Source organism: Nicotiana sylvestris, chromosome 3 (assembly GCF_000393655.2).
Source record: "Nicotiana sylvestris chromosome 3, ASM39365v2, whole genome shotgun sequence".
Classification (NCBI taxonomy): domain Eukaryota; kingdom Viridiplantae; phylum Streptophyta; class Magnoliopsida; order Solanales; family Solanaceae; genus Nicotiana; species Nicotiana sylvestris.
The window spans coordinates 146,725,857-146,742,832 of NC_091059.1; the positions used below are offsets into that span (position 1 = coordinate 146,725,857).

Below are 16,976 nucleotides of genomic sequence, written 5' to 3' on the forward strand. Positions count from 1 at the left end.
GACTTGGCGGGGGTGTGCATCAACTGATGCAACTCCGAAGAGAACAGTTGCTAGGTGGAGGTGGTATGTTCAACAATGGTTTGATTCTTCTTGTTTCTTACAACGGGGTTGCCCAGTAAGCTTAGAAGTTTTGGCCAGAGTTGTTCACACGCTCGAAACGCAAACCAAGGTGGAGATTGAAAATGTTGGTTTATGTTTAGTTAACAATGGCATGCTGAAAATGTTGGTTTATGTTTAGTCAACAATGGCATGCCAATTGGAAGAGTTGGTGGAAAGAGTTGGTGTGGATGCTAGGAGGAAGCTTCCTCCTTTGATGTCACCCATGACATCAAGAGGAGGTAGTTTGATGTCAGCAATGACATCAAGAGGAGGTCTTTACCTCTATAAATAGATGCACTCCTTCACTTGTAGAAATCATCCCAAAATAATACAATACATTGTAGTGAGTAGAGAGTTAAGAGAGAAATTCTCTTAAGTGTAATTGGGAAATCTCCCCTTCCTTTGTTAATATTAAAAGGGCAATTGTTCTCTGGTGGACGTAGGATTATTTTGATCCGAACCACGTTAAATCTTGTGTTCTTTCTTTTACGTTTCCGCTAACAATTGGTATCAGAGCGACAGGATTCTTTGGAGTGGAATAAAATATTTGGTTGTGTCCGAGGAGTAGGCAAAATTAGCCGAACCTCGTAAATTCTGGTGTTCCCTTTATTGTTGTTTTATTGTCTTATTTATTATTTGGTGGCTGTCATAATTTTTGGTATAGTAGTTGTGACTTATTCACACTATATACATTTGGCTTCCGCAACAATTGGTATCAGAGCCAAGGTACTGTCTAAGTATGCTCTGTGGTTGCAGCATAGTCTGATCTTCCACATCAGAAAAGATTTATCTTGGTAACTGAGTCAAGGTTCTGTCTGAGTATGCTCTGTGGTTGCAGCTTAGTCTGATCTTCCACACCAGAAAGGAAATAATCTTGATTTGTGTCGTCAGCTATTAAATAATATTTGTGTCAAAGATGGGAGACAATAAACAAGAAGAACTACTACATAAGCCTCTAATACCAGTTGCGGAAGCCAAATGTATATAGTGTGAATGAGTCACAACTATTATACCAAAAATTATGACAGCCACCAAATAATAAATAAGACAATAAAGCAACAATAAAAGGAACACCAGAATTTACGAGGTTCGGCCAATTTTGCCTACTTCCTCGGACACAACCAATATTTTATTCCACTCCAAAAATACAAGTGAAATAATACTAAAGAGAGAAGATACAAATGCCTTAAGAAGATAAGAAGGCAAATGAGAGGTGTGTTTAAATCCTAAACATTAGGCCTTCTTTTATAGGGGGAAAATCCCCCCAACTTTTGTTTTCCCACCGATGTGGGACAAACATTTTGCCAATTTCAACAAATCTCCACCTTGGCAAAATTCCACATCTTCAATTTTCTCTCAATAACAAATTTTGGTTGTGTCTTCATCTTCAATCTTCAGTGTTCAACAATGTTGATCAAATCCAAACAATGTTGAAACTTGACCGCAGTCACCACCTTTGTCAGCATATCAGCAGGATTCTCCGTAGTATGAATTTTCTTCACCGTGACTCCACCTTCTTCTATGATTTCTCGTACGAAATGATACCGAACATCAATGTGCTTCGTCCTTGCATGATAAACTTGGTTCTTCGCTAATTGAATAGCACTTTGACTATCACAAAAAATTGTGATACCTTTTTGTTCAACACCAAGCTCCTTTAGCAATCCTTGAAGCCAAATTGCCTCCTTCACAGCCTCTGTAATAGCCATGTACTCTGCCTCTGTTGTAGACAAAGCAACTGTTGACTGCAAAGTAGACTTCCAACTAACTGGTGCCTTTGCAAAAGTAAACACATAACCAGTAGTTGATCTTCGTTTGTCCAGATCACCCGCAAAATCTGAGTCACAATATCCAACTACAGACTGATTGTCTTCCTGCTCAAAAACTAACCCGACATCTACAGTATTATGAATATACCGTAGAATCCACTTCACAGCTTGCCAATGCTCCTTCCCTGGATTGTGCATATATCTGCTAATAACTCCAACAGCTTGTGAAATGTCAGGCCTTGTGCAAACCATTGCATACATCAAGCTACCAACAACATTTGCGTATGGTACCTTTGACATATACTCTCGTTCAGCTTCATCCATTGGCGACATAGTAGTACTTAGCTTAAAATGGGAAGCAATTGGAGTACTAACTGGCTTAGTCTTTTCATCGATGCCAAAACTTTGTAGTACTCTTTTCAAATATTCTTTCTGAGATAAACAGAGTTTCTTTGAACGTCTATCTCTTATTATCTCCATGCCAAGAATTTTCTTTGCCTCACCCAGATCCTTCATCTCGAACTCCTTCTTCAGTTGAATCTTCAACTTATCAATTTCTTCCGAATTCTTGGAAGCTATCAACATATCATCAACATATAGGAGAAGATATACAAAGGAACCATCTTTAAGCTTGTGCAAATACACACAATGATCGTATTTGCTTCTCTTGTACCCTTGCCGCAACATAAACTCGTCAAATCGCTTGTACCATTGTCTAGAAGATTGTTTCAATCCGTACAACGATTTTTCAAGTTTGCACACCATATTTTCTTTTCCAGCAACTTTGAATCCTTCTGGCTGAGTCATGTAGATTTCCTCCTCCAAGTTTCCATGTAAAAACGCAGTTTTTACATCCATCTGAACTAGTTCCAAATCCAATTGTGCTACCAAAGCCAACATAATTCTAATGGAGGAATGTTTTACAACTGGAGAAAACACTTCATTGTAATCAATTCCCTCCTTTTGAGCATATCCTTTGGCCACCAATCTTGCTTTGTAGCGAACATCTACTTGGTTAGGAAATCCTTCCTTCTTTGCAAATACCCATTTGCACCCAATTGCTTTCTTTCCCTTCGGGAGATTGGCCAATCTCCATGTATGATTCTGATGAAGGGACTGTATTTCATCATTCATGGCAATCCTCCACTTATCTTCTTCTGAACTTTGGACAGCGTCTTTATAAGTAGTAGGAACATCATCAGCTACAATTGAGGTTGCACAAGCAACCGTCTCTATGAGACGAACAGGTTTCGTTATTGTTCTTTTTGGCCTGCTGGTTGCTATTGATTCAAGTTGTTGTTGAGATTCCTGAGTTGGAATCTCCTCTACTGGCTCTCCTTCCAGAGGGTAATCTTCATTTGTTTCCTCCTCTGCTTCTTGTGTAGGAAAAATAAATTTTCCCTCAAACTCCACCTGCTTAGAAGCACCTTCATTTTGTTTGGTATCTTCTGTTACCTTATTTACCATAGCAAATTCATCAAAGGTAACATCTCTGCTGAATATTACTTTCTTTGTCATAGGACACCATAAGCGATATCCTTTGACTCCAGAAGTAATTCCCATAAAAATAGCCTTCTTTGCCCTTGGATCCAATTTTGACTCCGTCACATGATAATATGCAGTTGAGCCAAACACGTGCAAAGAGTTATAATCTACAGCAGGTTTTCCGTACCATTTTTCAAATGGTGTTTTGCCATCAATAGCAGCAGATGGTAGACGATTAATGAGGTGGCATGCATATGTAATTGCCTCAGCCCAAAATTCTTTGCCCAAGCCAGCATTGGACAACATACACCGTACCTTCTCCAGCAAGGTCCGGTTCATACGTTCTGCCACTCCATTCTGTTGTGGTGTATGTCTAACAGTGAAGTGTCGGACGATGCCATCATTTTCACAGACCTTATTGAAATGATCATTTTTGTATTCACCTCCATTGTCTGTGCGAATACACTTGATCCTCCTGCCTGTTTGATTCTCCACCATCGTCTTCCATTTGAGAAAAATTCCCAGCACTTCATCTTTGTTTTTCATTGTATACACCCACACTCTTCGAGAAAAATCATCAACAAAGGTTACAAAATAGTGCTTCCCACCCAATGAAGGTGTTTTGGAAGGACCCCAAACATCAGAGTGTACATAATCCAAAATGCCTTTAGTATTATGGATCGCTGTACCAAATTTAACCCTTGTCTGTTTCCCTTTGACACAATGCTCACAAAACTCCAAGTTGCAAGCCTTTACTCCTTTTAACAATCCTTGATCTGATAGAGTTTTCAAGGATTTTCCTCCAGCATGTCCCAAGCGCATGTGCCATAGCTTGGTTGCTTCTGCCTCTTTGTCGTCACTGGATGTTACTGTCGCTGTCCCAATAACTGTACTGCCACGATAGCGGTACATATTATTATTCTTCCGATTAGCCTTCATTACCACTAGTGCACCGGAGCATACTCTCATCACTCCATTTTCTGCAATGATTTTGAACCCTTTTGATTCTAGGGCTCCCACAGAGATGAGATTCTTCTTCAAATCCGGTACATATCGAACATCTATCAATGTTCTGATCATTCCATCATGGTTCCTTAATCGTATTGAACCAATGCCATATGAGGTAAGAGGGCTGTTATCCGCTGTGTGGACGACTCCATATTCTCCTTCTTGAAATTCCACGAACCAGTCCCTGTTGGGACACATATGATAGCTACAAGCCGAGTCCATCAACCATATGTCTGATGATGTTGATGACTCTGTTGTAACTAATGAGAAGTCTGAATCATCACAATCAGCTACATTTGAATCCATAATGGCCTTTCCATTGTTATGTTTGGCCTTATTCTTCAACTTCGGACAGTCTTTCTTCCAGTGCCCTTTTTCTCGACAAAAGGCACATTCATCTTTGCTGGGTCTGGATCTTGACTTGGATCTTCCCTTCTTTGTCCTCGTTTGATTTTGAGGACGACCCCTCACAAACAGTGCTTCTCCTTCTCCGCCCTTCTGTTTTTCTCGCTTTCTTTGTTCATAGCTGTACAAAGCTGAACAAACTTCTCTGAGAGAAATTTCGTCATTTCCATGGAGTAGAGTAGTTTCAAGGTGCTCGTACTCATCAGGAAGTGACGCCAACAACATTAAGGCCAAGTCACCATCATCATAAGTTGTATCCATATTTTGCAAATCTGTGACCAACTTATTGAAACTGGTGATATGTTCATTCATCGTGGTACCAGGAACATAGGTGAAGTGAAACAGTCTCTTCTTCATGTACAATTTATTTTGACTGTTTTTCTTCAAAAATTTATCCTCCAGTGCTTTCCATAATTTACTTGCAGAAGTTTCCTTTGTGTATGGATATTTCTGCTCTCTAGCAAGGTAGGATCGAATGGTACCGCAAGCAACACGGTTGATAATTCTCCAATCTTCTTCTCCAATAACATCTGGTTTCTTTTCTTCAATGGCCAGATCTAGCCCTTGTTGAAAAAGGACATCTAGAACCTCGCCTTGCCACATCCCAAAATGTCCGGACCCGTCAAATATTTCGACCGCAAATTTCGCATTTGACACAATTCTTGTCATAAGCGAAGATGCCAATGATGACGTATTGTTGACACTTGATGTAGATTCTTCTTGTTTATTGTCTCCCATCTTTGACACAAATATTATTTAATAGCTGACGACACAAATCAAGATTATTTCCTTTCTGGTGTGGAAGATCAGACTAAGCTGCAACCACAGAGCATACTCAGACAGAACCTTGACTCAGTTACCAAGATAAATCTTTTCTGATGTGGAAGATCAGACTATGCTGCAACCACAGAGCATACTTAGACAGTACCTTGGCTCTGATACCAATTGTTGCGGAAGCCAAATGTATATAGTGTGAATAAGTCACAACTACTATACCAAAAATTATGACAGCCACCAAATAATAAATAAGACAATAAAGCAACAATAAAAGGAACACCAGAATTTACGAGGTTCGGCTAATTTTGCCTACTCCTCGGACACAACCAATATTTTATTCCACTCCAAAAATACAAGTGAAATAATACTAAAGAGAGAAGATACAAATGCCTTAAGAAGATAAGAAGGCAAATGAGAGGTGTGTTTAAATCCTAAACATTAGGCCTTCTTTTATTGGTACTTCACCGATGTAGGACTTTGGCACTCAACAAAACCAACATATCAAATAAACTCTATAAATCACTAACCTGAATATAAGGGAAGTATATATCCTTCAGTTGGTATTGTAACTGCTGTATGCTTTCGCTTCTCATCTTTGGATGAAAAATTTCAACCTGTCAATAAGGTAAGGAACAATGGTGTTCAAAAGCTGATTATATACTTTCACCAACAATTCCATAACATGTTTGAGACTTATTTCATGGAACCTTTTATTGCCACAATTAAATCGAAATCATTGATGTTCAGTGAGGTAACATATACCAAAACAACTAAGCATTTAAAGCATCAAAATGCTATGAGCAGCCTAAATCCAAACCTAAAACGATTACAAACATTTGTTCTTCGTAAAAATAATTTGGGAAACACCACAATAATAAGCCATTTCAAAACAATTTAGTAAATGGGATTATTTTTCAGAGACATTGAAAAAGGTCTCAGTCCATGGAGGATACAACCAATCATAACACTATGAAGAACTACAAAGATTGGACTGAAAGGATCAATTAGAATATCACTCATATCATGCTAAATTCTATTCCGAATGAAGATGATACTAAAGAACTCTAATAATAAAAGGGTCAGCAAGAGTCCGGAAGAATATTTTACTTTAGTGAAGCTACCATCAGTTGATTCTCGAATCTCATCTTCCAAGGGGTCTCTAACACTTCCATCGGTCTAAATGAAAGGAAAAAGATATAAACTTAGGAGGATAAGATAAAGAGAAAGAACTGCACACAAAGATGAGAGGCAAAATGATAAGAAGATAGCAATATTAAACAATGATGAGCACCTTCCAAGTGTGTTGAGAAGAAGAACAGCTGAGCAGAGATTCTCTCTCAAGATGTAACACAAATACTTTCTTAGACTCCTTTGTCTTTGAAGAAACTGAGGCTCGTCTACAAAAAGGCAGCAAGATGAAAATAAGTCCTTTATTTTGTCCAAAATGAAGTCATTAAACTTTAGCAAGACATACCTTCCCAAATGCATAGATGCAATAGGTCCTCCATAACCAAACATACCAAAGAAAGGCTGTAAAAATAATCGCCATGTCAGATAACCTATAAACAAAAGTCAGCCAAGAGGATGGAGACATAGATAGATACAGAAACAAAATGTAGTTGGATTCCTTGCTTGCTAGTTGGATGAATTAAAAATCAAATTACGTAAGGTGAAAATAGTCCAAGCTTTTATTAAGAGATAAAGAGCATTTGAAGAAAAGGGAATAAAAAAGGAAGATAGAAAGTTATTTAAGTACAAGTTGGTAAGATTTCAAAGATATATCTAGAGAAACAATTATATTTTCTATTTTAATACTTGTAATGCTCTTGTTGCTTGGTTTTTTCCGTATAAAATAGTATAAAAATAGGTCTTTTCTATTATCGATAGCTGACTATGATTTTCTGCTTCTGCCTCCAATGGATTATCAACTATCAACAAAATTATGCAAAGAGTAGTGTGTATATGGGGCTAAACCTTCAAATCGACAGGTATATAAATGTCAAAAGAATAACTCACAATTGTTCCCAATATAGAGCCTTACAAGGAAAAGAATTGCAAAGTAAACAAATATCAAGTTGAAGTGGGATAAAGGTATGTCTTGATGTCTCGTTATCAGATGACACTAAATCACAACAAGAACTTTACGTAGAGGCTGCTCTTCATTGGAATAAGTACAAACTCTAGGCAACAATTGTCATTTCGTGATTTTTTTGCCAAAATGGATGCAAAAGGATTTTTATGCCCATCTTACTGATCACGGGAAAGACAGTCTTGGAGAACCAATAATTTGAAGACACTATGAAATGGTAGAAATGAGTATGTCATTGAAGATTCAAGAATTCTCAAAAATTGAGATTATCTTGTGTTACTGAGTTCATTTATGTTCAAAACATTTAAGAGACAACATACAGGATACTTCACAGAGCCAAGTTGCGGGGAAATGACAAGACCAAAATCAGGCATGAGTTCATTACAATGAGTAACTACCGGTCTCTAAGTTCTAAGCTGGACTTGTTACCAGGCCGGATATTTCAAAACTCAACAACTGCACAGTAAATAGATATCTAATTCTGTGTATTGGAAATCCATTTCTAATAGAAGTCTTTTGGATAGGGTTAAACAAACTGTATATTGGAGTTAAAAAATAACCATTAAGTATGGAGGTTTTCCTCCTATGCCTCTGTATCTCGATGATCTATGAAGAGAAGCTCCCATCTTTCCCCTGAAAACATACGACATCACAGAATAAAAATAATAAAAGAATAAAATAACATTGAAAGTGCATTAAATAACAGTAAAGATGAACTATGAAGAGAAGCTCCCATCTTTCCCCTGAAAACATACGACATCACAGAATAAAAATAATAAAAAAATAAAAAAACAATGAAAGTGCATTAAATAACAGTAAAGATGAAAGAACTGACAACGTAATTCAAGAGGACAGTATCAAGTTTCTAAGCTGGCTTTGAGATAGAAATCACAAAAGAATTGAATGAAGATAGTTGCAGTTAAGGTGCAAATTGGTAAAATACATGCAGCTTTCTCACTGCATCAACTCTTCAGTTCTATTTATCTGATTTGCAGTCTAGACAAACTATGTGCAGTGTATTGATCACTTTCTGGAGACCCTGAGTGTTACAGAAGCATTTTACTCTTTGTTTTGATCTCTCATCGCAATGCATCAAGCCATCAAAGAAGTGCATGAGTTTCTTTTTGACATCCTTTATTTAAAAGAAGACATTAATCATTTAATCGTTGTTCCCATATCTGTTACAAGTGGTTTTCCCTCAATTAAAGATAAATTCTTTCAAAACCAAATGATAGTCATTGCAACAAATAGACCTAGCATAAACTATTTTTTTCGGTAAGTGCAAATAGACCTCTGATTTTTTCTGGAAGTTATTTTCAAAAGAACAACACACGGAAGAAAAATAATCTATCTATATGTGAGAGATATCTTGATGCATCAAAAGTAATGGTCTAAAACAGTCAAAAGAAAAGAGAAATTAAGGCGTTTCTGCGGAAAAGTTATTCATCCATATAACTTAAAAACTTGAACCATCTAAGACACCAACCTCAAGAAGAAGAACCTTATGCAACACATAAGAAAGTATTTATTAATTTAGAACTCAAAGTTAACTTACAGCCTTAGTCCACGTCATTCTGATAACTCATAAGTTCCAAGTTAAATCAGTGAAAGAACAACTTACCACTTGACTATAGAGTTTTCAGCACTTCCATCCATACCAGGGCCTGTATCAAATATTGTAATCCTCTTCTCAGTTAACTCTAGACTGCAAAATAAGAGAATCAGTGAACGTTTTCAAGGAGTATGAGATACGAGCTATTAATCAAGATAATCAACATCTTGTACAGAGCTATTGATCAAGACAATGATACAGCCGTATGCGCCATTTAACATAATAGATTTACATAAGTTAAGTGAAAGCCATTGAAAGAAAAAAGTAGGACCAACAGGAAATAAGACGATATCCAATCTTAGTAAGATATGGTCACGATTAAAAAGAAGAGCAGAGCTACACAACTACTGCCAACATCAGGTCAAACAAATAAGTGTGAGCACAGGCAGAACACGATAAGAATAAATTATAAATCCTTGGAATTCATTGTTAGGCGGCAATATCAAAAGGATCGTTTAGTTAAGAAGTTAGTTGAAGCATGAACTGAATTGAATAGGAAAATTGAAACCATCCTGTATAATATCCGAAAATAAAAAAGATGGCACACTTGGAAGGTGTTAAAATGATTAGAAAAATGAGTTACAAGTTTCTTTGGTAATTAAATTATCCAGTTTCAGGGAAGATTCATGTGAACTTTAGTATGCAATTTAACTGAACAAGACAAAAACAAGATTACATGTTACGCAGGAGAATTTTTCGGGATCACCATTTTAGGAAAACACTTGACACTCGCTCCCAAGATGAACAATATATCGGTATACTCTCAAGTATATATTAACATCTTTAAAAAAAATCAGTCTTCAGTAAATATCACACTATCTCCGGTCTTTAAGAATTTTATAATTTAAGAATTTGAGTTGATTACATGCTTTATTGAGCTATCCAGCTTCAAAGTTCCATACCTTATTAATCTCCTCTGGTTTGCATGATTAGACCATACAGCCTGCAATGAATTATCCTGATATACAGTTGACATGAAGTTAATGCTTATAATGATGAACATAAATAGAGAAAGTTATGTGCAATATTAGATTCTTACAATCAAATCTGCAAGTGCAGTTTCAAAAGTATATTCTTCGGGTAGCTCCTTCAACAAATCAGTATCCGGCGTAAGATCCCACATATTCTGTCAAATGCAACCATACACTCATTTAACATATAGATAACATATATTCTTGAATAGCAAGCAGACAGAGACTGAAGTACCAACCTCATATTTATCTGCTTCAGCTGAACCATCCTGTATGGAAAATAGAAATAACAAAAGAGTAACTTCTGTGCACTAACAACGTAAAAATATTCACATAATTAGGTTTTGCATTAGGTAATTCCAGGTTTAAAAAAATATTTACACTCTCAGTGCATAAGGCCCCATTTGTCCAAAAATAAGTGTCTGTTTAAAATGCTCAAATAAGTGTTTTGCTTATCAAATTGGCCAACTTCAAACTTCAAATATGGAATTTGAAGTTTGAAACATAGGTTTTAGGTTTTCAAAGTTTTTTCACTCAAAACCTTCAACTATGTTTTTATGTCCAAATACAACTTCAACTTCCACTTTATTTTTCAATTAAACTTCAAATACTACTTTTTTAAAATTAAAAAAAATACCAACCGATAACAAAAACAAACGGGACCAAAATAAACGAGAAATTTTGAAATAATGAAAGCCAAAATAACACAGACATACACAAAGCCTTAACATATGAGACTTGTAATTAGGCTTAAGATTCCGGAAATCCAACGTCTTTGTTATCTTGTTCTCAAAAGCATCTACAAAATGCAAATCCTTGCTCGTCCAATAAATCTGCCTTTTGGACTTCAGGCCGAACTCTGTTCTTCCCCCAACATTTATGCATTCTCGCTTCACTACAATAATAAAGTCCTCAACCGGTATTTCAGTGGGCGGTTTACGTACTTGCAACTCCAAAGTTATACCATTTGGCAACAGAACCCGAAAATAATAAACTTTTTCTTCAATACCAACTTCCTCGTCTGAATCAGTTTGGATTCTTAGAGCCCTAGTTGGTTTCTTCCTTGGCGTTTCTGCTGAAAAATCTTCACTCTGCCTTTTGCTCGACCTACCACAAGTCAAAAACAAATGGTAGTTACATGAATAATCGATGCCTCTTAAAATCAACCTTAGCGAAAGCCTAGGTTTAAAGCAAAAACAATATGCTAAACACTCGAAACATAAAATGATATACTAATACAAATCAGTAAACACACTTGCTATACTGATACAAATCAGGAAACACGCAACACACACATATACATATGACATATATATATATATATATATATATATATATATATAGCATCTCAAAACAAAAACAAGCGATATAAAGAAAATGCAAGCAACAAAGACGGGAGAAGATATAAAAAAACAAACAAACAAGAAAACAGATTTTATACCAAATAAATTAAAAAAGAAGAGATTTTGACTGATCCTTGACTTGAGTCAATCAATGTTTACTATTTATAGTAATACTATACACGTATGACGTATGCATGGAAGAATAATAGAATGAACAATTTTTTAATTTGTGTATATAGATATGTGAAAGAAAACTTGATTAAGTGACTTACGTTTTGTTTTCTTGCATCTTCAAAATGTGATCTGCAGAAAATGGATTTTGCAAGGGTTACAGAAAGAAGAAATACTAATAGAGAAGGTTTTGGGAGAAAATGATGAGAAAGAATTGGAAAAGACTGCGGGTGGGAGTACGCACCCTTTTTGTCTCTGTTTTTTTTCTGGGGTTACTATTAGGCGCAAGTTAGCATTTATATTCTGGAAATAGAGACGGCGAATATGGGCACAGCTATATTGCGCCCAATGATCATTGAGCACCGCAAATTATCTGAGGCCACGTGTCTTGTACCGTTTGAAATACCTGGCTTTAAAAGTGTGGGAGGAATTTAAACGAGAAGTTTTATTTTGTGTTTTACTTCTTTTTGTCTGACAAATTTGTGAATCCCAATTTTATATTTCTAAATTCACATAAATTTGGATCCATAAAATTATGAGATTAAAAAGTTGTCTTATATAACTAATATCAATTATGTGTGAGACACAAAATAAAATTTTCCAACTTTAACGGACAAAAGGAAGTGGGTCCGGCTAGCTGACCTGTCAAATGTGACACGTTGATTGCTCACACCCTGCTTTCCTCAGCATTTTTTATCTCCTTTTCTCAACAATTGTACCACGTGTCCGAAACCTAAATGGCAAGTTTTTGGAGTTAAAATAGGTTTTTAAAGTTTTAAAAAAAATTATATTTTTATCTAAAATACGGTATTATACTGCCTTAGTTCCTATCATGGGAAAACGTGTACCTTGTATTGTGGGGAAGCACAATATCCCACAGAATACTTTTTCCTTCTTTAATTGTGTGTGTGATATACTTATATATTGAAAAGATTGGGCCTACCTCGTTGATTCCTCTTTTTTGGACTTTCCAAATTTGTTTATGTTTTTACATAATAATAGGGTGTTCTTAGGTGCATGATTGAGGTTAGAATAGTAGATTGCAACTGTATCAAATTAGTTTAGTTCTTTAAGAAAACAATAGGTAACGTTTTGTTTTATATTAGTCTTCTTGATTTAGCTAGTGATTTAATTAAGACTAATTAACAATAATTATTCGTTGGTTTCTTTCGTTTTCTTTTTCTAATAGTATCTAACTTGTACTAGTAGATTCCTTCTGAAACCAACTAATCTGAAATTTTTTGTGCTATCCAATAGCGTTTTTGATTTAGACAATAAAAAATTATCTGTTGGGACTCTCAAGGGGCCGTCATAATATTTAAGCAATTAACTATTATTAGTACCCGCGCGATAAGCGAATACAAATTATGTCAAATTGTGATTTAAGTTATTTGAATCATGTGCAGATAACCTTAAAATATAAATCTCTTAGATAAAAATTATATAACATTAGATGTTAATAAAGAAGCAAGATATGAAATTATTGTTCAAATCTCGTATAGATAATGTATTTTTTCTACATCTGCAGCAACCTAACCCTTTGATTTTAGTACTTGCATTTCGTTTTGCTGTCAATATTAAAGAATACTAAACATGTCATATTGTGATCTGTCTTGTTTGAGCACATTAAATTATATTATTTTAACAAAATTTTTACTATCACTTTGTTTTTTCCGAAAGTCAAATAGTATGTCTTATTCATCACATCATTTTTACGCAAATTCCTTTTTCTTTTTGTTCTTTTCTTATAGCTCGAAGAATCTCAATTCAAGAAGGAGATAAAATTGATTTGATAAATCAATACTTGGAAAAAGTGAAAAGAAACTTGCTTCAGTCACTGGATCAATGCGAAAAATCAGACACTTCAATGCGAAGTGAAACAAGTGGTGATGACCTCATAGAAGATACACAACCAATACAGTCAGAGGTAATATTATCTGACAGAGATATAGAAAAGGTGGAAGATTTCCTCCAACAAATGCACAATTTGGACAAGAAAAAGACTTGACAGCTTACCAGCCGCCAGGACCCACTCAACAGTAGATTCACTGTTCATCCACAGTAGAAACATTGTTCAACAACAGTAGAAACACTGTGTAAGGACCCAGATGTGGGACCCAATTTACTATTTTAGATTCTTTTCTTTTTGTTATATAAGAAGACTTCTTCATTTGAAGAATGAGGAGTCGGAACCCCCTCTCTCTACTCTCTCTCTCTACACTCTCTCTCTCTCTCTCTCTCTCAACTCCCTTTGTAAAGATTTAGCTTATTAGTTTGTAAATCAGTTGAAGTTTAATAAAAGTTTTGAAGTTCAGTTCATCTTCAGGGCCTTGCATCTCGGCCTTCAAGGTATTTATTCTATTTATTTTTAGTATTTCATATACTTAGTTTCTCTCCCCAGCCGTGACTATGTCCGGCTAAACGGATTCATATCTATGTTGAAGAACTAATTTCTCTTGCATATTAACCATGAAGAATCCAGACTCTTTCAAAATATAAAGGAATTTTAATATAGTTTCTTGGTTTGGTTCCAAGATGGTGGTACAGTCGACTCTGGTACTACTCTTATTGGCTTTGCCTTAGTGGCTACGTCTAGCCAGCTGTGACATTAAAGCCCGCTGAAACTGTCAAAAGGGCTATCCCTTTCACAGTTAGAACTGCTAGACACATGGGCTTAGTAAGAGTATGTATCGGAGCTGGACATGCCCCTTGCTTGGGTAAAAGGATATAGATCCTTCCATACAGTCATTAAACTATAATAGAATTCCCGTATATTTCGAAGTACTAATAGTCGTGCGGACTACCGCTAACCTTTAAACGGGTACTAAAACAGCTAGATGTGGATGGTCGTGCGGACTACCGCTCGCCAACCCTGATCCTGGTGTAAATGGTATCAGAGCCTAGGAATTTTCATGGTAAATGTGTAATAGCTATGAAAGATTCAACATAGATATGAAGCTTATTGTATGGATCTAGGAGAAACAAGTACTAAAGGTACTAGACTTGAAGAGGTAGATATACCTCAAAACCTTGATTTATTAAATAAATGGACAATTCCTAAAATTTCTATAAAAACCATTTATGATTATGGTTGGTTTGATAAACTTTCTTCTAAACAATTGATAAAAACGACTGAGCAGTCTTTAGCATTAAATTCGTCTGAACAGACTATTCGTTTGTTAAACAAACATGATATAGATTTATATAAACATCATTACCATTATCTGCATATTGGTATGGTTCAAATTGCATTTAAACCTTTAACCCTTAAAGGATTACCAGAGACCTTTTTAGCAGCTCTTAGAGATGCTAGAAATCTGAATTTCAGACAGTCTCTAATGGGTTCGATAGAATCTACAGTGGCCTATGGTCCAGTATATTTTAATACTCAACCCAATCTGCAACTATCTCTTTCTGATGTTAATATTCTTGATGCTTTGACTTTAAATGTGAAAACGCATGGTTATAATTATGCGCCTGGTTCTGAACTTATATGTCTGTCCTATAGGATTTATTTCAAATTGTTATCTACTTTGAATCCTAGATGTAAGTTATACGATACATCGAATCAGACCATATTGGTAGAAACCAATTTTGCAAGGTCCAAGGTCACCATTAGGAGACCTATCAGATGGGAGGAAATTAATTTTCCGACTACATGGACTTTAAATTCTGTTATATCCCCAAGTCAGATTACTAACGACTTGTCAAATACTGAATTTTCGCATGTCACTCAAAATCCGGATGGTAGGATTTGTATTCAATTTGATGATAAGTCTACTATTTATAATAGACATTCATTTTCTAATCATAGACTTCTACCTGCTATTCAACATATTTCCCCTGTTGAACCAGTTTACGGTCCAGCTCGCAATCGTGCGGCTTCTTTACACACTATTGCTAGTGATAAGCCTGATCAAAAGGTTAAAAGGGTTGAAAGGGTTAAGATTAACCCTCAAACAAATATTGTTCAAGATAATGACAATATTTCAGATAAGGATATTCCTTCTTTATCCGAGATGGATTTCGACCCCAATAATATTTAATGATTCCACACCAAATTGATTTTAGCCCCGGTTCTCGGGCCCGTATTTATATTCAAAAGGAATTTTTTAGTAATAAGTGAAACTAGTTTAAAACATGGTTTTTTGATACTTATAACAAAGATGATTTAAATCCCAATTAGGTAACTTCTGTACCCAGTTCGGTTTACCCGGAACTTCCACTCAAAGTAGGAAGAAGAAAAATAGATATCATAAGTATCCTTACCCGGATAGCCCGTATAGGAAAAAGAGGTCTAGATATAGGCCTAAGGAAGAACGTGATACTAGAAAAGCGCATCGGAAATCTACTCGATTTGCGAAGAATAGATCTAAACGAGATCTCGCTGATATCAAGTGTTATAAGTGTGGAAAGTTTGGTCATATTTCTCCAAATTGCAAACTTCAAAAGCTAAAAACCTTAGAACTCGATGATGAGTTACACGATAAGGTTTATGGCTTGTTATACACTTCAGGATCAGAATCTGACTATTACTCGGAGACTGAATCTGAAGCTGAAATTGAGTTAATTGTTTTTTCTGATAATAATAAAAATACTGATACTTCTTGCACTGCTTGCAAAGGTGATATTTTTACTTGTGATAGTGACGAATTTTATAAATTACAATCACAATTTGATGATTTAAATATAAAAACTATTACATCTGACAATGTAATAGAACTTTTAAAAGAAGTTACTGATGAAAAACTTCGTGAAAAAATTATTAATTTATCTACAAGTTCTAATTCTAGTAGTTCAAAATCTTTTGAAAAATACAAAAACGAATTTGAACATTTTTCACCTTATTCTTTATCTGAAATTAATAGAAAACAAGTAAATCCCAATAATAAGAGTGAATACCTAATAAGATTTCATTCTGGTAAATGGACCGAAGCCCAGAAGAAATATGTTACTGTGGCACATGAAACGTTAACAATTGTTAAATGTGTTTTAAAATTTCAAGACGACTTGTATAAACAAAATTTTTTGATAAAAACTGATGCTCAATCTGTTATTTATCCGTTTAATAATATAGATAAACATGGTTTTTCTGCTACTTATCAAGATAAAAAGATAAGCTATTCCTTTGTTACAGATCCCGTAACTAGAGATATTAATGCCTTGATTAATATGAAACAAAGGCATGTTGATTCACTACAATTAGAAATTCTTAGTATGAATATATTTGATACTATACAATCTGCA

At 35.4% G+C, this 16,976-nt stretch overlaps 1 protein-coding gene across 2 annotated transcripts in view; it reads right to left on the minus strand.

The window, feature by feature from the left end:
* Positions 1–11,975, minus strand: part of LOC104231421 (structural maintenance of chromosomes flexible hinge domain-containing protein GMI1) — a 44,834-nt gene extending 32,859 nt beyond the window's left edge. For both annotated transcript variants that reach the window (XM_070171068.1, XM_070171069.1), the window contains exons 1-11: positions 11,831–11,975; positions 10,932–11,322; positions 10,455–10,484; positions 10,284–10,370; positions 10,147–10,202; positions 9,254–9,337; positions 8,193–8,265; positions 7,018–7,073; positions 6,835–6,940; positions 6,651–6,719; positions 6,071–6,157 (exon numbers count right to left, since the gene is read on the minus strand). In XM_070171068.1, the coding sequence (XP_070027169.1) occupies positions 6,071–6,157; positions 6,651–6,719; positions 6,835–6,940; positions 7,018–7,073; positions 8,193–8,265; positions 9,254–9,337; positions 10,147–10,202; positions 10,284–10,370; positions 10,455–10,484; positions 10,932–11,322; positions 11,831–11,847 (1,056 nt within the window). In that variant the 5' untranslated portion in view covers positions 11,848–11,975. The remainder of the gene's footprint in view (positions 1–6,070; positions 6,158–6,650; positions 6,720–6,834; positions 6,941–7,017; positions 7,074–8,192; positions 8,266–9,253; positions 9,338–10,146; positions 10,203–10,283; positions 10,371–10,454; positions 10,485–10,931; positions 11,323–11,830) is intronic.
* Positions 11,976–16,976: the final 5,001 nt, after the last annotated feature.